The 27,497-nt window shown below is 36.8% G+C and overlaps 1 protein-coding gene across 1 annotated transcript in view; it reads right to left on the minus strand.

Annotated features, from left to right (window-relative positions):
- Nucleotides 1–27,497, minus strand: part of INSC (INSC spindle orientation adaptor protein) — a gene marked incomplete at its 3' end in the record, with an annotated part of 126,389 nt that overhangs the window by 5,257 nt on the left and 93,635 nt on the right. The window contains exons 8-9 of the mRNA XM_083864222.1: nt 11,267–11,438; nt 8,954–9,132 (exon numbers count right to left, since the gene is read on the minus strand). Coding sequence (XP_083720348.1) covers nt 8,954–9,132; nt 11,267–11,438 — 351 coding nt within the window. The remainder of the gene's footprint in view (nt 1–8,953; nt 9,133–11,266; nt 11,439–27,497) is intronic.

The raw sequence follows: 27,497 nt of genomic DNA on the forward strand, positions 1-27,497 counted from the left end.
TGCTTCAAGTTATTTTGTCTAATAAGTATTTTCATACATAAAAATAGGTTGTGTGCATCTTTTGACACCAAAAAATTATTTGAGGTTATAACTTTACTTCCTTGGTGTCGATTATGTGGGCCCCATATTTTGCCAATATTTATGGACTAGCTTAGAGGGTTTATATGTAACATTCTCCAGAGGGGTGTAAAAAAGACCCTTTTGATCAATGACCATCAAGTTCTACCTATATCATTTTTAAAAATCTTAGTAGGACTCAAAAGGTAGATAAGCCATAGATTAGCTCACTCCATAGGGACATATTTCTTTTCCCAAGAAAATTCATTTTCCTGTGATGTAAACAATGTAACAAAATAGGATAATGTGAAAGTATAATAGGCAATCAGAATAAAGAGTTGACTTTAAATGCTCTATTTCCCCTACACTTTCCTGTTTTAAAGTTCATGCAACTTACATGAAAATTTCCTCAGTAATACAAACCAAAGTTCAAGGAAGTTTCCTATTAAGGATGAGCTCTCTAGAGGAAAACACAAACAAATGTAGACTCAATTTGCTTCAGGAAATAACACTTCTGTGAGCACTGGTATTAATGAAGTCTCATCTCTTTTCGATTTAGTGTTGATCAAAAAACATAAATAGATGTTTTCTAGTAGGTTGTCTCTCCCACTGTAGATTTTTTTTTTTTTTTTTTTTTTTTTTTTTTTTTTTTTTTTGTGTCTAATGATAGAGAGGGTTACACTGCAGTCTTTATCTTTGCTTCTTTTCCCATTTTCTGGCTCTAAATTTCATAAAGCCTTAGGCAGTCTCAAAATTAGCTACAAAGTCCTGTTGAATCAGCAAACCAGTTCAGAAGTTATTGTGACATGTGGAGCACATAAATAGATACAGATAAAAGTGGCTGCCTAAGCCTGATTTCAAAGTTGAAAATTACTGGAAAAGAATAGATACCAAAATCTCTTTCAGAACTAAAACAACATTGAAATAATTAAAAGACTTTCAGATATTTAACATGAAATTTCTACTGTTCAACTTCAATTTTTAATATTAATTTTATTACTTGCTCAAGTAATTGACCCTGTCAAAGAGCACACTCCATGATTACAAAGCACTGGCACCTGACAAAATTTATGATTCTTGCAATTTTTCTCAACTCCTAAGACACAAAATGAACTTGTGGTCAACTCAAAGTGCAAGAAAAAAAGACTTCTTGAAGAGCAGGACATGGGAGCCCTGGTCATCTACCAGAGCCATCTTACCATGCAGAAGGAACGTGCAGAAACCACCCACCAGTTCTTGACCTGTGAGATTTGTAAGTGTGCTATTAAGCAAATTTGTCAGGGAATTCAGTATAATTCCCTACCTCAGCTCCTGTATTTCTACAAGGCAGATCTGCTTTGGAGGCAGATCTTGACCTATGTGTTTTCAATATCTGTATTTTAGCAGTGTTCTCTGATAGACTGACCCAAGGATGGTCCACATTCCATTCTCTGCTATCCAAATCCATCAAGAACTGCAGGTGCCTCTCTAGAGCAAGAGTCTGATAAACCTGGATGCTGCAGTTTTCTCTGTCATCTGGAAGCCTTAAATCCACTGTACCAATGAAAACCACAGAAAAATACACTTGATCAAGAAATGATCAGCATAGAATCGTAGAACGGATTGGGTTGGAGGGGAATTTAGAGACCATCTAACCCCAATCTGTCATAGGTAGAAACACTTCCCACTTGATCGGAGCTCCATCCAGCCTGGCACTGGACATTTCCAGGGATGGGACCTCCATGGCTTCTCTTGGCAATCTGTTCCTGTTTCTCATCACCCTCACAGCAAATAAATTCTCCCTAATATCTAATCTAAACTTACTCTTTGTTTGAAGCCATTCCCCTTGTCCTGTCACTACATGCCCTTGTAAAAAACCCTTCTCCAAATTCCCTGTTGTCTCCCTCAGGTCTTGGAAGGCCTGTAACATTAGTTTGCCATCAGATGGGATGATTCAGGTCAGTGTCATGAGTAGCACTGCTAAAAACAACCAAAGGAACAGGCCCCCAGGGTTCCTCCTGTGCCCAACACCTGCCTGTTTCTCTGTGCTCGTCTCTACACACCCAAACCACGGGGCAGTGAGACACAGGAAAGGGCAAATCGTCAGGAAAGGAATTCTCACACCAGCTCATGTTTTAGCACCTTCTGAAGGGGCACCAACTTGGCAAAACATCAAATGTCTTATACACATTTCACTGGGAGTAGTAAGATTTTTCACAAGAGTAAGAGGCTAAGTAGGTAATTTTCAGAACTTAAAAAAAAACATGCCCCAAATCTAGAAGCTCTGAAGATTCATCTTTAAATATTTTTTTGGTGAACTGAGTATAAAGGGATATTTGAGGGGAAAGGGTGCCTTTAGCTCCTTGGAAAATTTCCCTATTTAATAAATAAATTGAAAAAATAATGACATTATTTAATATTTTTCAAAAGTCAACACAGTGTCATCTTCTTAATCTTGCAGTTTGCCCTTGAAATTAATTTGAAATCTAATAAAAAAAATCTCCGTTTTTATAAGAAAAATAAGTAAACAGATATTAAATACAGATACATCTTTAGTCACAATATCATACATTATTATAAAATTGGCGGTGTTGATCTTTTTTGGTTTTTCCATATATATTTCATAGTTCAAAAATTGTTTCTATTTCCAAATAGTTTCCTTCCACTCCCTCAGACTTTCACACATTTTGAATTTATGAGTGGTGATTCCTTTTAAGTTCTCTAGTCTGCTTTGCCCTGAACTGTAGGAATTTCAGTTGTCGAGGACAACAAAAATTTGAGAAACCATAGTTAATTACGAACTTTTACAATAGTTTTCTTCAAACAACAGTCACCTTGGAAATTGTTTTTTACTAAATATGTAATTACTAACACTCTAATAAAACTTTTCTAAACAACTAATGGTGACTAATGCTCATGAACCAGTGTACAAAGGTACCGAATCTTTGTTGCAGAAGTGAAAACTAGATACAAATGCTTAGCTATAAAGTAAGATACGCTTATCACATTCTTATTACTACAATAAGAGAGTGTAAATTTGTAGTTATCAAAGAGATTTAATCTTAAAGAACACTTAAGGAACAGAAGGCTTCTCTGAAAACTTTCCCTCCGTGGGAGATTTAAGAAAGTTTGACCCTTTTATTGTGAAACCAATTACTAAGGAAGAAAGATACCAAAGGATTTGGAGGATGAAAGCACACATTTTAGTCTGCAAAAGGGCCAATATCTTCCACAACTGACAGTTCCTTATCTCATTTGTGGGAGGGGGGAAGTGTCTATACATGTGGAAGGTGCGGTGCTAATACACCTTTATTGATAAAAAGACACACTGCTCAAGGCTTTTATCAACAGTCCTGACATAAAAAGAAAGACACAAGCTCAAAACAAAAATTAGCAAGTAATTTAATAGAGTGGCAAAGTAGATCAATACAGAATTGCTAATTCTCTTAGTTAATTACTCCTTTAAAGCTGATTCATTGCTAAGCAATATTAATTTTTGTACATATTATAAGAGCATTTTGTAATTCAGTCAAATAAATGACATAAGCATAAATCACAGTGTGTCTACAAAGTTCCAGACAGCCATCTTCAGAAACAAAGTGGCACCGGAAAACTACTCAGAAGCAAGACAGAGTCTCTGTTTCTGAAGGCAAGTTAAAATCATCTGAACGTCAAAGTTCAAGATCCATCCACAGGGAGACAGCAAAAGAGTGCATTTAGCATCTTTTAGCATCAGGAACAGGCATTACAGCAAGCTGAAGTAGAAAAAACCTTTCAAGATATTATCTATCAGGAGAAGAACTTCAGCAAGAAATCTCTGGAAATTTTCTCTGGGACATTATATTGCTTAAAAATAGAAAATAATTCCAATTGTTTCTGATAGCCATTTTTGTGATTGGGAATTTAGTTTTCCTTCCTGAAAACAGGAAATAAATGCACCTAGATGAGCAGAAGCAGCTAACATCCCCCAAAATTAATAACAGTGCTTGGAGACAGGATCTGCTTGTAAAGTCTACGTTTATTCTGACACTGTGCCAGGGAACTGTATTTTTGGCATGCTGAGGCAGAGCAACAGAGACTAAAGCTGTAGGAAACTTATATTTTGGAATGAAAGAAGTGTTTACAACATTTTTATTTACATTACTTCCTATTGCTGACTAATCTAGATAAGGAATAGGCAGAATGGGCAGGTTCTCAGATTATTTGTTTTAAATAAGCACATAGGATATGCACCTTGTATGGGTCACATTGTGACAGAGCACATCTCATAAATCAGGACACAGAACTAAAGGACTGATTGAGCCAGTGGCCAGTTTTCTGTATTTCAGGTTAAAACCTGGGAGTGGGGGGGAAAGAATAACCATCTCTCAGGCTTCCTTCAAGGCATTGAAAAGCTTCTCATGTTTTGAAACAGGTTCAAGCAGCCAAAGGCACCTGAGAGATCTGATCTCCCCAAAGCAGGGCACAAATTAACCTTTCAACACAAATTAGTTTTTCAACTGAGCTGAGATTTCATTCTTCCAGCTGAGCCCCTTGCTTTGCAAGTGGGAGCACATTAACTTATCCTGCATAGAGTCCAAAATATGAAAGGCAGAATTTTAAGTAAGCAGGAATTTTGACTCAAAAATGTTAGTGTTTAAGACAGACATTCAGTTTGGACCCCTGAAATATAACAATCCATACCATTGACCATATAATGCCAGTCAGTAACGTTATTTATTACTTCCGGTTACATGGGCATGAAAAGACAGAGATAAACAGTTAAAAAGAGAAACAAAAGACATCAGGAAAATTATTACAATCTAACATAGGAAACTAACTGGAATATCATTAATATGGCATGGTTAAAATTCAGATATTCAGGTAACTTTGGCCTAATTTTCATTATTGCATCTGTTACTAGCAGTCATGTTTCTGTCTGGATTACGTCAGCTTTTTAAAATAACTTAGTTTTATAATTTATCAGTTCTCTTTCTAGCTATATTAGTTGAAATCATGTTTTCTCTGTGTGATCTAGTCAATACTGGAAAGGTTCCCACACTTTTAATGTACAATTAACCAACCACAGTGCACAGTCAGGCCTCTCAGAGACAAGGCAATTCCAACCATATATCTAAGGATCACGGTACTAATGTCAGAACTGGATATTAACAGACACCTGTACAAGAAAACAGTGCAGACACCCTTTTGTGACCTTGTCCACATGTAAAGGCTCTGTTAATAAACTCACCAGAATTCAAGAAACTCAGATTGAGAAGTAGGACTGCAAGTTTCTTTCAAACAGAGAGGAATTTTCAAAAGAAAGCTGAAAGAACTCTTCTCATTAAAAACATTATTCTCAAAGTCATTCACCAGGAGTTCAGCAACACTTAAAAATCAAAACTTCTTTATATTAAAGTAACATCTCTCTCCAGTCTCCTTTTGACACTACAATCTTCATTTAAGAGGGGGAAAAAAGTGAGGAAGGACAGTAAAAACAAACACAAATGCCTGATAAGGCAAAAATGGTGAAGAGCAGAGAAAAGAATGTGGAACCTAGAGGAGGAATGGTATTAAGTATTTAAAATCTTAAATGACACAGAAGATCTCAGTGTCAAAACCAGCAGCATCTCCCAAATACCAAGAAAATGGGAAAGAATTTATTAGGGGAAAAAAAAAAAGCGGCAACGATTTCCAATTTTTCCTTTCAGCCTAAAAATCTTTCTCCACCTCAAACAGTTCTGAAACATAATTCACCAATTTTAGACCTAAAAATAACCACTTTAAAATGGATGTTTCACTGCACATTAATTCTTTGTCTGCCTGAATAAGAGAAGATCAGAAGGTGTTAGGCTCTAACTCCACAACTTCACAGGTAAGGTGAGAATACTAGCAACACTGAAGAGACAAGTGGGAACGCAGAGAGAAAAATTGTATTATACATAAACATACTGTGCCCAAACATACATATTTCATATTTTTCTATGTAGAGTCCAAGATGATGGTTAAATCAAGAAGATCCTGACTGATAAGGGGTTTGTCTAAACCTCTCTTCTGACAGAGCTTAACTCCAATAAGGCATCTGACTATATGTACTACCCAGTTGAATTCAGGCACAAACCCTTCTGAAAGGGTTTTTTGATGCTTCTTCAAAGTAAAAAACCCTTATTCTTATACAATTAATTTTTTTACAAAACTAGGGAATCTCAACATAATGTTGTTGGCTACAGAAACAGTCAGATGCTTCTATAAAATGGACAATGATAATCTTGTTTATCAGTAAGTCCAGCTCTCAGTTCAAGGTTTCTTTCCTGACCTAATCTAACATTACCTGGGAACTGAAAGAAGGAGGAGGAGGTTGGTTTTCAGATAGTGAAGACACGAAAAGTTTCTTATCATTTGCACAAAACAGCTTTCCAGAACTCAAAAGGCAGAACAATTTTAAAGGTGCTTAAGCAGTAAAATATTTTTTGCAGGCAATACACATTGTATCCAACATCCAACTGCTGGGCAGAATGTTATTTGTTTGTACCATCACAGAGGGTGATAACTAATAATAATTCTATGTCCTATACAGAAGAACATACTGTGAATTTGAGGTGAGGTAAAATAGCACAAAGGAAAACAAAGTTCAGTGTTCCTTCCCAGCATTTCAGGAAAACTGTCTTCCTCCCAGTTTTGGCTTACACATTTCAGTCTAGCAGAGCAGAATTTTCTTAAATCAGTATTAATGCTAAAACAGTAATATACTTAGAAATATTAGTAGCTTTCTATAAGTAGTTGTGCTACTTAAATTAAATATTGGTATGGAAAATGGATCATTTGAGGGGTCTTTTATAGAATTTTGTAATATTCAGACTATATTTTGTATCAGCTATGAATCTTCTTATTTTGTTTAATTGTTTCAACTTTTAGTGTAACTCAATTCCAAATCATCTGTTTCACTAGCCAAGATGACTTGGTCATTCAGAATGGACACCAGTCCATGAAAATATATTTCACATTTGTTCCATAATCTGAAATAAAATCAAAAGATTTTCAAACCTACTTATCTTTAGTGTACATCCCCCTAGGCAAATGTCTGCTTCCTGGGACATAATATTTGATATACTGGGAAAAGATACAGACTACATTGCTTACCTAAAAGGATTTACAGTCAAAAACAAAAATGGCAATTTATAATGCCCCTTATAAAATATAGCATTGTAGTGCTATTTTTCTTTTCAACTGTGTATTTTCTTCATTGCAACTAGGTACAAAGCAAACTAAAAGGCAAAATATTCCATGAGACTGCTGTAATTGGCAGACACCATCCCTACTCCCAAAATACAAGACTGAAACAAGGGGATCAAATCAGTCACACCCTCACTTGTTCAGGAATTTGAAGGCAGACTTTTCTTAAGGCTTTCACAATGCCAAAACTGCTTGATTGGCAGCTCTTAAAGACAAGATGAGCAGCACTCAGATTCCACCTAGACATTCAGTGCTCAGTAAAAGAAGACCCCAAGGCAGGATTTTATAGTTCCCATTGCTGCAGCAGGCAAGGAGTCAGCTCAGGAGCTTCCTGTAGCACACAGAGAACATCGCCCTTTCTGCTCTAGGTTCTCATTCTGAGAAGGAAGTTAAGGGGTTATGTGGGATGAAATCTCCTCAGTTCTTGGAAGGAAGCCATTCAGTTTGCTGTTCATCTAGCTAGTGAGATGAACTTGCAGCTTGCAAGCTGCAAAGGGCCTGGAACTAACCTGCCACCTAAAAAAAAGTCATATGTATTTCTTTTGATATCTACCTTCATCAGAACAAGAAGGGGCTTACTGTGCTACCCACAGAGCAAACTGCAAACTCACAGCTGACAGCAGAATTCAGATGAGGGCATAAAGAAATAAGGAAATCAAAATTATGAGAGTATACAGGAGGAATAAAAAAAAAAGAATGTAAGAATGTGAAGGACTGTACATATGTAATAGTATACAGCCATTTATTTCAACACCACAGCTGATAGCTCTGACTTTTCCCAAGGAGCACTACAATAATTATGGTTTAATTCTATATTTTTGTGCACAGTCCTGAGCCAAAAAAACAGTAAGTGTTATTAGTATAATACAAAACAGCCCTAATCACTCCTCTAGAACACCAATAATTAGTTTCTGGGGTCCACTGAGCTTTAATCTTCAAGGCCTGGCTCCTGGTTAAGGGTGAAAAAAGCCTTCTGTGGCAGTGAGGATCTCAAGTCTACCATAATTCATCTGTGCATTAGAATAGACCTTCAGTATTATGTGTCCCCTTACTAAAAAAAAAAAAAAAAAAAAAAAAAAAAAAAAGAAATTAAATAGTAGTGAAAAGGAAAGGGAAAGGCAAACCATCTACCAGGCAAACAGGACTTGGTCCAAAGCCCATAGACGTCAATGGGCTGGGGATCAGGTCCTGATTCAGCTTTTGGAGCTAATTCACATTTGAACTGACAACTGTATATTTAGGCTCCATATATATCTTTGTCTCAAAGCTCTGTGCAGTCAAGTTTTGAATCCCTCCGAAGAGAGAGATTCCACAACTTGTCTGCGTCTCTGTGTCACTACTTGTCACTACTTGATGATTAAAAACAATACATTCTACTTTCTTAGATATATGGAACTGCAACTTTTTTTTTTTTTTTGAAAATCACATTAAAGCTGTCATATTTTATAATGCTCATTAAAAAAAAAATAAAAAACCAAACAAAAAAACCACAAAAACCACAAACAAACAAAAAATGCACCACAACAAACCAAAATCAAAGAAGGAACCGAGGAACTGAAACAGATAAATAAAGAGGCATATAATGAAAAGAACCAAGAAAGAGATTCATGAAATAAACTTAGGTTTGGATATGTCAAAATGGACACAGTGTTGAAATCTTCTGGTTTTTACACAAATGTGACTGGCTTGCAGAGAAATTCCTCACCTGATCGCGGGAATACGGAGTATCCACTATGTGTTTGTCTGAGCATGCTTCTAGGAGAATCTTCACTGCATTTAACTGGAGCAATATTTCACAAGCCATGGTATCAAAGAAAGTAATATTGGCAAGAGCTGCTGAAGCCAGCAGGAAAACTTCACCTGATGAGGCTTCTTGGCACAGTTCTGGGGATGCAGAAAATAAGCTGAATAAAAGTCATTCCTTCATTGTAACATTTAAAGGCAATATTTAAGCAACTTGCAATAGTGATCTTCTTAGCCAAGATCAAGTTCATAAACATGGAGATAAAAAAGGAAACAAAAAATTATAAACCTAATTTTGTCAATTATGTAGCATCATAGAATGGTTTAGGTTGGAAAAGATCATCAGTTCCGACCAAACCCATCACTGCCAAGTCCACCACTAAACCATGAGCCCAAGTGCCACATTGACACAGCTTTTAAATACCACCAGGGATGGCGACTCAACCAATTCCCTGGGCAGAGTTTTCCAACCTTAACAACCTTTTCCATGAAGTAATTTTTCCTAATGTCCAATCTAAAACTCCCCTGGCACAACTTGAGGCAATTTACTCTTGTTCTATCACCTGTTACGTGGAAGAAGAGACCAACACCCACCTCACTACAACTCTGGTGAATGATATGCTCTACCTAGTATACCATTCTAATGGGAGTATTTCACTGCATGTTGTTCAAAATAAAGCTTGATATAACTAAATAAAATTAAATACAGGAGGCAGAAAGCTATCAGTAAATGATCCATATGAGAATAATTCCATCCTCTTTTTTAGAACAAGGTACATACACTTGTTGCTTATCTCTAAATATAATTCCCTGTAGTCAAAAATCATCCTGCATGTTTTTCAACTTCAATAAGAAGTGCTGAAGAGACAGCTACCTTTTAATCCCTTGTACATATATACTTTAACTAAGATGTGAATCACCTGGTAATGGGATTTCTGCATGGTTTAAAAATTAAACATATTACAGTAATTCAATTACTGAGTCATAAATATTACAAGGGAACTGGTGTGTGATTATTGAAATGGCTCTTGCAAAGTTATACATGTTCCATTTTTAATGCTTACATTTCTTGGGCAGAATATTAATACCACTAAAATTCCTGTGGAACTTAAACAATTGAGGAAATGATCCACCAGCTAATGCCTTCTGGATAGTCTGTTCAGATTGGCCCTTGACTGTGGTACACTATAATAACCAAGAAAATCATCTGAAACCAATCAGATCAGATGCTGCTATCTAAACAGAACCAAGTTCAGCACAGATTAATTCCTCCTGCTGGATTCAGGGCAGTGTCATGGCACAAGCTTCTCCATTTTTTGCTGGACATCAGGAATAAATTGTTCCCTTAATTTCTGCATCACTAGTTCTGTTTGGACCTATTGAAGAATGCCTAAATACAGCTCAGATAATACCCAGCCACCACAGAATCCTGAAGCACTGGTACTACGCTTTTTTTGTTCTTAAAAAAAAAAAAAAAAAAAAAAAAAAAAAAAAAAAAAAAAACACCAAACACAAAATCATCCATTCAAAGGGAAGTGCTGCAGTTTAACTGCAACCACTGGGGTCACTAGCAAAATTTCCAAACATACTGACCTATTATAAGTGAGAAATCAAACTAGAAGACCCAAACAGTACTGGATCTCTGGGAAACTAAATTTCCAGACTAGAGAGAAGAAAATACTTGAATAAAAGCCTCTGGTATTTGAGAGGGAGGGAGCACAGGGCCAGAAATAAAATATTCCTCTCTTTAGAAAGCAATGAGAAATATCATCTTCTTTTTCTAAAGTCTCTTCACTGACCCAGATTAAGGAAAATCTTAATCATCTCATTTTACCATGGATCAGGGGCCTAGACAGGAAAGACAGATATTTTATTTTCTTTTCCTCTGAATTATCATACAAGAGCAGATGTAGGTGAGCTTGAGTTCTAGCAAGTTTGGAAAATACAACAGGCGTAAAGGTCAGCAGCTCTCAATATTCCTCTTTTACAGACAAAAATCAGGCAAGAGGATGCTTTACTGAGTCTTTTCTGAGGCTCAATATAGATTTTCACACAGATTTTTTTTTACAAATATGCATAAATTCTATTCACATGTGGCTGGGAGTAAAAAAAAAAATATTATGTAATTGCAGAATTCTCTGGTTCCGAATTTAAAATTGTTATTAAATCTGTTAAGGGAAGTGTGGTAAAGATCATTTGGGGAATATTTCTAATGAAAGAGTGATGCCCTAACCTGTTACTTTAACTGGACTAAAAAGTCCTGTAGAAAACTTACTGACAAGTGCTGTCACTATTTCTTCCATATTTTCCAGAAAGCTGCTGAGATGCTGAGTGAACGTGAGATGTGGAGATGTGATCTGGGCAATTACTGCTGCTGCCTCTGCATGAGTAGCTTCAGAATGGCTGGTGTCAGTGAGGATGTCAGCCAGGCACAGTATCCCATCAACCTATGGAGAAACAACATCTGGAAGTTAGAAATACTGTAGGAAGCACTTTTGCAACCAAAGATGGTTTTCCATTTGTCTTTCCATGGCAGTGACTAAACTACCCAATTTATTTTCAAAAATAACTTAAACTTGGTGGCCTTTATGTCACAGGAAGTTTCAGTTTGGCAAATACAAATGAGTTCAGCATACAAGTTTGTTGTCCTGCCAAAAGTCATGCAGTTCCTTCTGCCTTAATGTGAAATCGATTTCGGTCCAACAAAGTCTTTTCTGACAGACACCTGAAGTTAAACATGAATCCAAAAGTAAGCTCTGATAAGCAAATGTTAATTGCTACTATGCCTCATTTGAGCTGTACTACAAGACTCAAATCTGAGTGTGCACTAAGTTCTAAACAGACTTTTTTTTTCTTTTTTTTTTACTTTTTTTTTTTTTACTTTTCCCTGAAATTGTCACAAAACCAAGACGGGATCAAAAAGAATACTTTTAAGATGACTTTGGCCAAGCTGCTCCTGATGAGCTTGCACAGCACTTGTATTAAAGCTAGGTCCACACATCCCTTGCTTACTTCAAAGAGAAACAGAAAAATGAGAAATAACTTAGGCTTCTGCTTTTAGAGTTTGAAGGGTTCTTACACAGCTCAGGCAAATAGATCATATGCATACATATTGGTTTAAATTATAGGAGACCCACTGGCACAATGAAAGACAGCAACAGGGCACATCCATTGGGATCATTGTTAGCAACAAAACACAGCTAGGGAGTGTTCTCTGTGCACAGGGGCACAATCTGTGAACTTTCAAATTAACAGCAATGTGTTTCCCCATTTAACGTAGCCCTGAATAACTTACCACATTGACAAGCAAGTGGTTAGAACATAGGATCATTTAGGATGTAAAAGACCCCCAAGATCATGGCTGAACACCCCCTGGTCAAGCACACATGGCACCCAGTGCTGTGCCAGTCATGGTGACTGCACCACCTCCCTTAGACTGTACATTCTAAAGCTTGGCAATCCTTTTCATGGAGAAATGTTCCTGATGTCCAGCCTAAACCTTCCCTGGTGCAGCTTGAGGCCGTTTCCACTTGTCCTGTTACTGGCTGCCTGGGAGCAGAGGCTGACTCCCACCTTGCTCACTGAGTTGCAGAAAACAATGAGGTCTCCCCTGAGCCTCCTTTTCCCCAGGCTAAACACCCCCAGCTCTGGACACTTTAGAGATACAAAGAGGAGTTAAGAAGGCTTAATACTGAAATATACTTCAACACTCAAACAAAAATCAAACCCACACTTGTGTTGTACACCTGCTCTTAGCTCTGTTGTTCAGACTGCATTCTCTGTCCACTCAAAGCTTCCTCACAATATTCATATTAAGTCCTACCCATTATCTTCAAGAAGGGTATTTAGCAAATCTCTTATTCTCATTTTTGTTATTTATTAATACAGAATGTTGAGTTATCTTAATTACTTATCCTGCAAAGGGCATGAATTAAATTATTTGATAAGCCCTGACAGTTACTGTATTTTGTGAGAAAAGCTCTCAGATACATAGGAGTAAAAAAAAAATTACCCTCTGTAAGATTATTCACTGGGATGTAGCTTTTAATGGGGAATAGACTGTATCATTGAAACCCTAGTAACACAGATAAATATAAAAGAATCCATAAAACTATATCTCTATTTTTCCTCAGATCACAAATGGTATTTATTGTAGAAGCTCTAGTACTGGCAAAAAGAGAAAGAATAAATTTTAAATGTTAAACTTTTTCTTGACAAGCTTTCAACATTAATCTACCTACAGCAAAATATTTCCTCCTAGTTGTGGCAGAATTCTACAGCTTGAAACAGCAGATTCACATAATTCACTGGGCTTCAAGGTATATTAATAGGTCTCAGTGTCAAGAATTAATCTATGTCCTCACAACATGATTTAGTACCCAAAGTGTGCTAGACAATATCATATGCAAAACCCCACAATTTCGTCACCTTGAAATCTCCCCAGATCACACCTTGTCTGAGGTCCAAAGGATGTTAATAACAACAGGCAGTATAAAAAGTTAAACATATTCCAAGACATTGAAAAAATACTTCACAAGAAAATTCTTCTAAGATCCCCTTCAGTCTTCAGCTCTAAATTTACTGGTTAAAACTCACTTGGCCAACTTAGATTCAATGACCTTGATAAATGACTTAAGAGTACTTTTATGCTGTTTGAGAACAGGTAATGGCTTATGAAAGACAAGTGTAAGTACATGGCTAGATTTTTCTATCATGTGTAATTGTGTAAATCTACATTAATAATACAAGCTTCTAACAATACAGGACTGTACTCAATTTTTAAATCACATATTTGATTTCATTATTTGCTAATTAATAGCTTTTGGAAATTGGGAGTTGCCAAGTTGGGAATCAAAAATCAGATACACTTTTATTCAACACAAGGATAAATTACATATTTTGAGTCTATGAAAGCCAGGACTACTTATTCTCCTTCCTTTGCAGAAACATGTAAAATACTAACAAAATTCAGCCTAAAATTTGTTCCATACAGTTTTTACTCCCATCTTCAATACAGAAAATAAAATAATTCTACTTCAGCAGGCAACCCCATTTATAAGTGTCTAGCAATAAATTTTAAAATGACAGGGGAACAATCTAATAAAAGCACTTTAACATCCAAAAAGAAATTGCTGCTCAAAGCATTTTTATAATTAGGTTTCACACTGAAAGGAACTTTGGACGGCTGCCCTGTTTTCTGTTTAATTTTGGTGAAGTAATCAGCTAAATGTCAAATCTGTTCATCACCTTGGCAATACAAAAGAACCAGTTAGCCAGATAATGCAAACAAATGAATTCCATGAATGCAACAAGAAGCTGTGGAGCCCCTGCATTTGAGGAATGGTGTTCAGTAAATGCTTGATCACTAATATTTCAGTATTGATAACTGGGAAAATGCCAGGAACTTACATCCTTATGAGCATAGCCCTGTTGTAGAAACTTAATCCAAGTGACAAAATAAATGTGTGACCATGTTACTGCATAGATCAAATCTTCTGAAAGGAAATAATTTCTTTTTTCTACAATAAGAATGAATGAGTTCTGGGGCAGCAGCCTTCTTTCTTCAGTATACCTGTCCTTCCTCCTAAAATAATAAATAAAACTAAGCATCTGTTAAAGATACCAATAAAGAACTTGGGATGAATTGCATTAATGACTTCACAATTTGAAATATTACACACAACAGCAATCTGAACTCTCTGCTTTCCACAAGGGGGTTTAAGGCAGCTTTTCCATGCTACTCTGGGAACCAAGACTCATCACCTTCCTTACTTTTAGTAATGTCTATGTTCATTTGTAAAAAATGCTGCTGAAGGCCTTTTCTCATAGCATGATCATCCTGTTGACCCTACCTTCCCTGTTTGCTCACTTAACATTCAGATGCTCCTTACATATTGGTAAAACTTTTGGTCAAAACTTTTTTTTGTCTTCTCTAAATTGATCTTCAGAGTCATTTGGTGAGACTGGAAAGTCCTACAGGTTTCTGTCAAATTAATGGATAACACTATCAGCCTAAATTTGTGTGCTTCTGGTAAGAAGAACCAGCAGATTTCAAAGCAGGTTTACAGAAGAGTAAAATGGAGATGTTGAGATCCAGAAGTAGGGCAGCAAATGTGGAAAAATATAATAAAAGGGATCACCCCTTAAACAATCTCAGCTTTCTCAGAGGAGAATTTCAAAAACAGAGGCTGCACCCAACAGCCAAGAACTGATAGATCAGAGCTGTGTGTCTTCTATCCTTTCACACATGCTGTGCAATAGCACCTCCTACCTGAAGCTAGGACAGGTAAACTATGTAGGTGAAGACATGAACATTAACAGGGTAAACCAAATATATAAAGGTGGATAAAAACCCAAACACATCAAAATTTACAGGATGACGAAGAGGGTAACTGAGAAAGAAGGCAGGGAGGGAGGATTATCATATTCATCCAGCAGAATCCATATACTGCTATTTTGATGACTTGTTACTGAGTAATGGAATTGATATAGAGATGTTATAGTAACAAAGTGATGCCATTAAAACTTTCCCAAATATAATCCCAAATAATCCAAACTACTGCAACAATTCCATGGCAGCAGCAGTGACCAGAGAATAAAACTGCAATGATTTTTATAACTAACGCTGTACAACAGTGGCCACAGCACCTAATTTATAAGCCCTGTTGTGTACATCACAGAACAGTGTGGGGCTGAATAGAGGTTGAACAGTTCCCAACTCAGCAGCTTTGAAACTTCTGTCAATAACTTTAGCCTTGTATCTAAACTGGCAGTGAGATGTGCTTTGGTTTGCAGCAGCTTTGACAACAGCTTCCCTTTACAACTTCCCTCCTTCAGATGTGGTTAAGCTGATGAAGAGGGTTTTTTTTATTTCTGATGTTTATCCATCAAGGGAAGTGTAAAATGGATGTTGGGATATTGTTGTGTGGCATAAGACAAAAGACATTTGACTGTATAACCTTGAAGAATGCATTAAATGTGGCAACGCCTAAATATCAGCCTTACATCAATATTGCAGGGAGAAACAAATTGCAGAGCAAGATTAAATAAGTTCCTTACTCTGGACTGTCCAGGAGTCAAAAGATTAATTCTATGCAAACCCTTTCTCCCTATGAAACCAAGAGGAAGCAGCCCTGCCCCTCAAAATTCATGTTCCTCAGCACTCAGAAATGCTCTACGTTTGTTGCAGATAAAAAGTACAAATGGTTGTCAAAGAGATAATAGAAAATCAGTCATTTTACAGAAAGTATGGACAAAATCAGTAAGTCCATAGTTCTCTCTTGTCTTTGCTTGAAGGATGAGAGAAGAGCTGGCTTTGAACTCCCCCAATATTGAGGACTGATATGAAGGGCAAGATAGTCTTTAAAGTATTTTTGTGGTTGATAAAAGAAACCAGGCACTGCACTGCTCTTAGCCTAGCAATATTCACATATTCCCACTCCCATAAAACACAGCTTACATTGCTTCAAACTACTCTCCACAAAGAGAAGTGAAACACCCAAGGATAAACTCAGCTTTCCTGATCTACTCCTCCAATGTGATATCCCTCCATTTCTACAGGATAAACGCTGAGTAGCCACAAAGGGCAGGACAAGAGACTGCAAGGGAATTCACTCACAGTTATACAGAAGTTACCTGTAGTGTAGGAAGGTGTTCACAGAATTGGGATGCATTGGTAAAACAGAGGGAAAACCACTGGTCACAAATGAGCACAATGGCTTGGTGGGAAAAAAAGACATTTGCAATGACCCTTGTATTCAACATTCATTACATTTTCTTTCTCATTCTGTCAATAAACAATCCCAATAATGGCTATGTTACATGTAGAGTCTGAACCCTGTATGAATAAGGAAGAACTATTTATGCTCGCATATGATAAAGATTAAATTCTTGAAATTATGTGACACATGACACCAACTGTTTCTCAGGTTCTTGTCTCCTACATTTTTGAGGGCTAGATACACTGGCTTGTTTTTAAGCAGCAAGAATCTATTCCTATTTGTATGGTTTTCTTGGTATCTGCATCTGCATTACAAATTCCAAAAAGTACATGCTTGTTTCTTTTAAATAATGGATAAGGCTTTATACATTATATTTTGGGGTCTGAAATCCATTAAAATGAAGCCACACAGACCCAAAAAAAGGACTTGTCAACAAGATAAGAGGAACTGTCAAGTGATGTACAAGAATGCTGAACAAGATACTGGGACCTGAAATCTAAATTAAGGAAAGAGCATACATTAGCCATTTTCACATAGGCCTCATTTTTATTTACCCTGGGGGATCATAGTCTGAGAAAAGGAAAAATACCCACCTCAACTACTCCTGTAAACAAACAGGGGCTCCAGGTTATGTGTAGCAGGGCACTCCAGAAAATGAGATGTGCTCCTTGAAAAAAATATGCTCCAGTCATCTACTTTTAAATAAATAATGTCACAGACACTTCACGGTGTGAGGCTATCTTCTCCAACACCTGGTGCCTGCCATTTAAAAACAAGGACACTCTTTCAACATGTTTGATTACTTTGTCTGATTTAGGTTTTGGTGTGACACCATGGTTTCTACTTTCAAGTATCTCTTAGTGTCCCTCTTCACAAGAAAAAAAATCTCATGCACATCACATTTTTAGAGGACCCTCTTTTTCTATTACAATAATGAGAAAGGGTCTGTATCCAAAAAGAGCAACGTGGAGGTCACAGCCACTCATTATCACCTAATCTAACTCTTCAGTGTGTCTTTCCTCTCTCAGGAAAATTACTCGATAATCTTCCTGTTAGAATTCTGTATTTGTTCAAGTCAAAAAATTTGAAACCTTAATTATGCAGTAGACTTAATATTTTTATTAATCCCTGTTGTTATTATTACTGTAATTTCACATATAACTTCTCTCATTGAATTAAAATTCTTGGCCAGCTGTATTGTATCATGACTTCCACACAAATACAACCCTAGTCTAATCTCAAATTATGACAATGGAAACCACAGTAGAAAGCAGAGTTACATTAGAGAGGCAGAGAAAGTGAGCAATGGACATGCATAGGATGTTGTGCTTTTTTCCCCTCTCATTTTAAATATGAGATTTTTGCAAACACTTTTAAGCTAAAGATCCTTATGCAAACAACTTTCCTGCAAACATTTCTCATTTCACTGGTGTCAGTCAGTTTAGCTTAAAAAATATCCACTCTCTAAAATGTAAGGCTTCAGCAATATTTGAATCATATGTACACTAATCAAATACACTGTAGTAGTAGAATATTTCTATAATATAATGTATTAAATATACACAGTAACTTGCTCAGAAAAAATGTTTTTATGTCTAAATTCATAGTTACCAAAAGTGACTCAGTGCTTTACTCATATTTCTCTTCCCAAATTTTTTGTTGCTTTTAAGAACAGCACTATGAGGCACCAGGTGTTAATAGAATTGTTTGCTACATTCATTACTTCACAATGGCTGTTCAATTATTTTAATAAATTATTTTAAATAAATTAGCTCCAGAACTAACCTTGGATGTGCCAAATTTTTATTGGCAGAGAAGTTTTACAAGCAAGTTATAGAGTTTTATGATACCCATTTATAATGAAAACACTCACAGTACTTTAGCTATAAAACTTTTAGTGAGCAACTCAATAAGAGTCCATTCATGTTGCAATAACAACAGAGGAAATTGCTACCCTTATTTAAACAAAAATTTGAAAAAAAAAGTGAAAAAGGGGCAGTTTTCATCTGGTGAAAATTGATAGAACTTTATTGGCTACAGCAGACCCAAGTTATTTGATCCTGAGATTCCTCTCCTGACAGTTAGCTAAATCTCCTTGGGTCTCCTACAAACATTGATTTATGTCTATGACTGCAGTGGCAATAAAATAATTTCAGAATTGCTTTAAGCCTGAGAAATTCATGCTTAAGATCAGCTGCTCACATGCAATCTTTATGAGCAGTTAGAGGTCTACTAGGAGTCATCAGGTAAAGTGATCTCAGATGTTTTTCTCTCCATTAGCACCTTCCAGTGCTGCTCTTTGGTCAAATACAGTTGCTACATTTATTCTATAATAAAAGAAATAAGGACAATCCTAAGATGCTGAGAAAATTGGATATTTTTACAAGCTGAATTTTTATTTTTCTTCTACTTAATATTCTTTGCTGCCTTAAGAGGTCTCAACAAAAGGAACCATTCTTATGAAGGATAGTAAACACATATATTTAAAGTTAAGCTAGTGTTTAAACTAGAAGAAACAAACCCACAAATTTTGTTGCACTTTCAATAGAGATTGTTCTCCCAACATATGAAGATCCAAGGATAAGTACCATACAGCACTTTGATACAGGGGCAATTACACTCTGCATTCAAAATCATATTTCCAAGTCAGCCAATTTTCATAAGCTGATCTCACGTCAGAAAAATGGGTCAGAACTGGATGAAATTGGATATTCCTAGTGAGCAGATTCCAGTTTCAATAGCTCAGGACCTTCTCCAGGTATTTTGGATAGAGAAACGTGGAAGTGTTATGTTATAGCAAAGATAAAGCCTCAATTTTCCTTATTTTAGCTGCACAGATCCAGGAAAACAAATACGTTGTTTAGGAAAATCCCAAATACTGTTCTGATTCTGTCATCCAGTCACTGCCTGTTTTTCTAATATTGTCCCTAATCCATAAACTAATTTTCTCATTCTTAGAAAAATGGAAGGGATGTTATGACAGAAGGAATGTAACAACTACAAATTATTAAATATTAGCGTTCCCCAACGATACTCAAGGCTCACTTCTCATAAGCAGCAAAACTCTCATTCCATATTCCAAACCAACTGAATCCCCCAGACCAGTAAAGCTCAAGCCTGGACTAGAAATTTCACAAGCTGCATTCTACCATCTGCCAGTCCATAAAGAACAGAAGAAGAGCCAGCTCAGGTCTCCACAGAATGATACTGGGTTTTTTCTGGATGCAGGAGAGCTCCCAGGATTAGGATCTGCTCTCCTTCTGGAGGAATCAAAAATAACATAATTGGACATCTAGAAGTGATACTAGAAAAGTGTGACAGCGAGGATTCTAAGGTAGGTCCACATCACTCTGAAACCAGAGCTACGGAATCCTTGAGGCCAAAGAATGTAATTTTAAATCAAAATGTACCAGACTTTTAGAAAGAACTCAAACTCAAGGCATCAGAAGGAAGAAAATGCTGTTTTGAAGGACAAGGCCTTGGCTAGAATGAAACTATGCTTTACTGGATTTTCTCCTGAGACTTGCCTTCTGTGCTCTCCCCATTCACCAAAAGCATTAGCAAACAAAATCTGTGTCATTTGCTAGGCAATATAATCTAGAATAATTCAGACTGTAACTAAAATATTTTAGTGGAAATGTTTTTCCAATATTTCATCTCTACAGCTAACAAAGAATAGAAGGCAGAATGAACAGTGGACATTCTATTTATATTAGCATCATATCTCAGAGTCCAAATATGTCCAACTTCACTGGGCAGCAGGCAAAGTCCTGGTCACATCCTTCTCATCCTTGGGAAAGTGTAACAAACCTGAACTGCCACTGAAAGCTATGATAGCAACTGCTAGGGAAAAGCCACTGCAAAGTCTGTGCTATGTCTCTCCACTATTTTTTACCAAAGAGGAATTTAGCATATTTTTTTAAATTTAATTTGACTGATGTCTGATGAGGAAATTAAACAATACAAAACAAGATTCAACTTAAACAAATTATACCAAATTCAAAGCCAACAAGGATCCTGGAGGAAAAAAAGATCAGAGCAAATTACTTTTAAAATTACTTTTAAAAATATCCACCATGTTGCTTATAATTAGATTAGTAGCCTCCAAACAAAAAATTCAGGCCAATCTCTCTTACACGTTTTCTTTTCCTCTCTACATAAGAAGAAGAGATGTTGTAGTAAAGGTCATTCAAAACTGTCTTGAAGTGAGTCTCTTGTGTGCTAAGAACTGCTGGCTCTCTCACATTCCACAAAAAAAGAACATGCCTCAGGCTTGCTTTCACCAAAATGTGTGAAAAGTGCCTTGCAATTGAGGCATATTAATGATATGACAAACTGAAGGTTTAGCATTCCTCAGTGAAATTAGGAGCCATCAGTAGAAGACATTGCACCTAGACCTAGTTAAGCTCAGAACTGTTCCACATCCCATGCTGTCCCAAAAGTCATTATAGATATTTACAGGTATGAATACTCTCAGACTGCCTAGGCACTTAAGTGTTCTGTTCACAACATCTGCTCTAAAGTTCCGTATAAAAACCTAAATAGCAGTTGTTGCATTGAACATGTGGGGTTTTGTTTTCAAAGTATTTATGGAATTGCCAGGTTTTGAAGCAGCTCTGTGTGTGTGCATACAACAGTTTGAATCATTCGGGTGTTTTCTGTAACTGATTTTTACCAACACCTGTATCAAATACCAATAACATTCATTTCTGTATTGCTTCCCATCAAAATAACTTCCATATTTCCAACAGCAAAGACTCACCATGAGCTCTGGAGGTTCATTATTCTCATCACTGAGCAAAGATATTTCTAAAGCAAAGTGGATCCAAAGCACCTTCTAGATGGTCCTTGCCATGACAGAAAGCTATTGCTTCCCACTCCTAATGCACAAAACCTGCAGGAGAGCTCTGTCCAATCTCCATTGCCAACTACCATGGACAAGTTGCCCAGCAGCAACTGAGATGTTGGTTGGCCTCTTACTGACACTTATGGCTCAGATCCTTGGTTGTTTTAGGGTAGAGGAACTTTAACCAGAAGTAAAAGACAGGAGTCACTAAAAAAATGAATGGCCAAAGTAAATACAAGTACCTATTCCAAAGCCTTAAGTTTTTTTAAGAAAAGTGTAAATGTTTTTGTTCAAAATAACTGGCCACAAATCATTTTTCTTAAAGAAAAAAAAAAAAAAAAAAAAAAAAAAAAAAAAAAAAAAAAAAAAAAAAAAGTCTAATCAGTCAGCTTTTAATGAGTTTTAACTGATCTCTCTTAATTCAATTATAAATCTTAATCCATGTAACTTAAAAGGTCCTTGATTGTTATATCATTTCCTATCTCTCTCTCTCTCTATAATTTTCTCTTTATTTGAACTATAAAATACTACTTACCGATATAGACTTACTCTTCTTTTTAGGACTAGAAGGATCACAAGTCTGCACTCATAGCTTCTTTAAAAATCAAGAGAGTAAAAGAAGGAAAAAATGCCAATGTCATCTCAAACTAAAATCACTTCCTTTGCCATTACCACTTTCAGCAACTGTCATTCTTTGTCTTTTGGGGTTTTTTTTCTGTGAGAAAAATCAATTGTAATTACATGAGTATGTCTCAATTACTTGTCCTTTTTTTTTGGGCTGGAAGTCCTGATCTGATTAATTAAACTTCTCTGTCCTAATGTCTTCTCCAATGCCCCAGGTCCTAAGTGCCTTACCTTCTTCATACATTTTGTGGCAAGTGATTAATTTTTACTGGTTAATGCAAGATACGAATTCTTCTAGCAGAAAGATGTATGAAAAGTTAGATGCAACATGTTATTTTACATTTAAAGGAGCTTGAAGGGAAGATGAACCAAAGGAGAGCAGCAAACAAGGAATTTTTTTTCTCAGAGTAACATCAATATCATTAATACACTGGTAAAATAAAGGTTCAGGGTGCATTTCTCAACCTTATCTGATACAGCCACACGGAAATCCATGGGCTGGAAAATTCAAACGCTGCCAGTTCCCTCAGGCACAAATCATCATCCTCTTCTGAGTGAGGAAAAACGCAATTTGTCACAGCCTTTAAATACATAAATAAATTTAGCTAAACAGGAGCAGGAAGTCAGTCATGTGTCTTCATCCATGAATATTTCCTAGGTGAGATCCTATGATTTTTAACCCAGTTCTTCTTCAAGGATACAGGACGAGACAGGAGCCATCTCTAACAACTAAAAGGTGACTTATGCCTTCTAATTATTTTTCTCAGAGCAAATCAAGTACCTTGCTCAAAAATAAATTGAAAACCTATTCTAACAGCTCTTTTTCCTTATTTTTTGTTATAATTGCTTCCTCAGCCTAGATAGTAGTAAAACATCATGTTTGGATCAGCCATGAAGTTCACATTAGACACCTGGGGGAGATTCTTACTCCTGAGTGACTTCATTTCCCTCTCATACCCTGTACTATGATAAAAAATGAAGATAAAAACTTACCTATGGCCACATAGCATGTGGATATAAGCCATTACAATCATGCTACTTATTATCACTCCAGAAATTGAGTTTTTCTCAGACTGAATAATAACCAGATCAATAGAAAGTCCTGGAAGGCATTTTCCTGCATGCAGCCACTTTTTGCAAATCTAGAATAATTCTAGCATGGACAAAATGCCAAAGCATCAGGTGCTTAAAATATGCTTAAAACAAAATGCTAAGATAAATGCAGAGGATAGAGAGTGCTAAAGTAGTTAAGGATGGGCATTTTCTAGGAACTCAGATAATCATTCTCATTCATCAGAGTTTTGTGATCTTATGAGTAGACCTACATATAACAGGAGCTGAAATCTGAGCTCAACAGCACCTTGTGTGCAGGAGCATTATTCTAATTCACTCCATTCTATATGTCAGTTATTCCCAAGTCCCTCTTCATCAGAATCGTTTGCCAAACATGATGCCTGGGAAAGCAATAACCAGAAGATTACAACTGCAGATAATGGCATTCCCTACAGAGCAGCATTTGACCACCCCATAGTAAACAACACATTCTTTACAGAAATCTGATAGTCCAATCATTTTGTAACATATTGAGGAGGGTTGTTCTGCTTAAAGCTTATTATTAGTGTTCTTTTACTTTTAGTGGTGCTGCTGTTAGCATTACCTGAACTTAAAGCTTGAAGACATTTTCCTCTTGATAATTCCTTCCTTACCTGACACTCTTGGCATTCCACTTGTTCTCAACTCCTCTCTCATGCACCTAACAGGCTTTTCAGACTGAAACTGAACAAGAAGCCATCCTTTCCTTCTGATTCTCCTTTCTCCTGTGCACATATCCTGCTCCTCACGTTCTCTCCAAGCTTTTCAGACTGATACAGTCACTATCCAGGCAGTACTCTCAGGGCAGCAGGAATAGCAGGAATTTTTCCCCACTGCCCCAAGGATGCTCTTGCATTAGATGCTGCTTAAGGATTTTTTTTTATTTTTATTTTTTTTTTAATTAATGCAGTTAAGGCAGAGGGCCTATCCTGTAGGAAAACAGTTCTCACACCATCCAAGTTGTTGTGAACAGATAAGAGAACCTAAACTTTTCAGATTAAAAACCCATTTGACATGACTTGCCTTGATTTAGGAGGATGCTTCACTGGTGCATAGATTTGGTCCTCACAAACCTGTCTTCCCAAATCCTCTGCTGCCTTCCTAAGCACAGGACAGATTTGGGCAGACCATACCCAGGAGCAGCACAAGCTTTGCTGTAATTCCAGCCTCCACTGGGTGCCACTATTGCATAGCATAATGTGCATTTACTGAGGGAGTCAACAGCCTGGCAAAACTGACTTTCAACTTGTGCTTCCCTCTCGTGAAGTTTTCAGACCATATGTCGAGACTTATCACTTGGTTTTTATGACCCTAAAATGCCACGTGATAATCATATTAGCACAGAAATATGAGGATGATTTAATTCTTCCTAGATCACTCCAGCTGAAGAGCTCTAATGCAAAAGTGTTCGGATTCTTTCCTGATTTTGTGCTTGAAAAAGCTTTCTTGCCCCATGTGTGGATCTCTTCCTCCATGCTGACTGATGATCAACTTAGCCTTCTATTTTGCCCTGTCTTTTTTAATCTCACTCCAGAGGGCCTGAATTAGATGACCTTTAAAATTTCCTTCCAGCCCAAATTATTCTATTGCTCTATGTTTCCATCTAAAGTGTTTTGACGACAGCTTAACCAGCACAAGACCACAGATCTGCAGATGCCTTAAAAAGACTCACTCAGTGCTCTTAAACTGTGTGCACTTCCCAAGGATGCCAATAACACTGAAAATACATTATCAGCCAACTTTTAAATTAATAGCAATTAAGTATTAGTTTTATAGAGTGGATTTAATTGCCATTTGATGGTGCATGGATATCCATGCACCATGGATATCCAACTTGATAGATACTATTCTGGTGATTCAAGATGTAATCTAAAAAGACTGAAATTTAATGTTATTAATCACTTTTTTAAATCCTGGGCAGCTAATTCAACCACCTTTTGTCTATTTCATATTATCCCAGCTCTTGTATTTTGCTTAATTCCTTTTGTCAGGCCTCAAATAAATAACTAATATCAACTAATATTATATTAATGAATAAAGTATTTAAATATATACATTATATTAATATATTCAATAATCGATATAAATTTTATAAATAAATATTACCTAATGGAGTACTTTTTACAGAAAACATGCAAAATTCTTTCAGGCAAAATACTGCTACAAGGAGATTTTCATGCCAGCCTTCCATCCCAGACTGATTTGTTATCTACTTATTTGGCAGAGCTGACATGACCACAATTGTTTCAAGTTGCTGAAGATGGGGGAAGCAGTGTCTCAGTGTTTATGAAATCTACTTTTGTAACATGGTCTTTCCTCTGACTCTTATAGACAGTGACACTGATAAGTACAGAAATGTCAATAGTCACTGGCCTTTGAAAGGATTGAGATCTGCCTTTTCCAGCAGAGATCCAAAATACTTCCTTGAGAGCCTGCTACATTCTGAGCCAAGCTTTATTGCAAACAGAAGCTTGAGTGACTCTGTGCAACATTGGTTATATTATTACAGAGATGAGCAAAATAGAACATCTAAGCATTGGTCTGGCACTCTAGACTTTTCTAAAGTCTGAAGATACAGCAGCAAGAGAGAACAAGACTACACAATAAATCAGGGAAATCAACAAGTTTACTTGCTAACAGCAAGTAAACTGAGTCTTAATCTGACCCACAGTTGTTCAAAGCCAGCTAAATCATTGGCACCAGCAGCTAAACAGATCTGTGGTGCAGGTCTGGAGGCAACAGGTGACCTTTGCCCTGCAGCTTGGACATCCCTGCATTGATGGAGACTCAAAAGTGGCTCTTTGTGGATAAGGAGAAACAGCTATTCATTCTGCAATGTAAACTAATGAGCTCAAGAAATTCACTCAGAGCAGGAAATAGAAACACTTGTAAAAGAAGATGGAGACAGAGGCAGAATTTCACTCTATTAGAGCAGCTCTGCTCTAGGGCTCTCTCAGCATTCCAGCTGCTGTTCATCAGACACGGCAAACTCTGCAGGAATGACCATCACCCATATAGTTGCCTCCATTATGCCTACTTACTGAATCATGTTAGAAACAGCAACAGGACAAAAGAACTACCTACCTGCTCCTTAAATCGATGTGTGTCTATTAGACATATGCATGAGGACTTAAAGGAAAGGTCACAGATGGAAAGAAGCTCAGTTTTATAAAATAAACCAATTTGTGCTATCAAAAACTGGGAAATCCATGTCTTTCTATTAACAGCTGAAGCAAAATTTTCTGGGTAGGAGAGCCCAGTCCCGCTTGCAGGAATTTAGGATGTGCATGGTCTTTCCTACCTCACCAACAGGAAACTGCCTGTGCACAGCCACCAGAAATACTTTCCCAAGGGGACTAGTTCTGCCTTCAGAATTCTTCTGGGAAACTGTCCGGCTATCAGAAGTCTTTAACCTTAGCATAGCTTTCCAACTTTACTTATTTTTTAGGGTTTGATATGTTTCTTTGTTTTAGGTTTAGTCTCTTTCCTTATTTTATAAACTGTAGTTAATCAGGGTCTCTGGCCAGTAAAGCTGAGGATTAATAGACAACAGTGACCCAGAAATTGTCATCACAGGTAGATCTTTCATGGCTCTTACTGTACATCTTTATGTGACACGGTCTCTCCAGGACTCAGCTTCGTGAGCATCCAGCTCTGCACTGCCTTCAGTCAGACTGAGGATGTCACAAACTCTCTTTACAAGGAGCTTATTGAAAATACAAGGTACACATAAAAGATACGTGTCTCCTTATAGATGTACATATAGGTGGGAGGAAAGGATATAAAGTCCTGAGGGTCAGAAGGAGCACCTTTAACAGGTATTTTGACCTCTCTGTTGTAACTAAGAACAGCAGTGTAGGGACTAGTAAAACTGATAAGGCAGTTTCTGTTCTACTGTCAGATATCACTGTAGTAATGACATCACAGAATTTCATGGCACATTGAATAGAAAAAAATCAACTTCTTCTGTCACAGATGCTACAGATTATAGATGTTATAGATTCCCTGTTGAGTGTCAACAAGTTTTCACAGGATATATGTAAAAGAAAATTTTAGCCTCCCTTCCAAATCCAATTTTCTGAAATGTCTATGCCAGATATGCCCATTTTTTGCAATCCAGCTAAGGCAATTTTTAAACAAAGACAGACAAGAAGACATTTGGACTATGGCAGAGAGACACACAAGTGTGTCATTATGGAGACACAACAGAAGCTAGAAAGAAA

This window comes from Zosterops lateralis (assembly GCF_965231275.1).
Source record: "Zosterops lateralis genome assembly, chromosome: 6".
Taxonomy (NCBI): Eukaryota; Metazoa; Chordata; class Aves; order Passeriformes; family Zosteropidae; genus Zosterops; species Zosterops lateralis.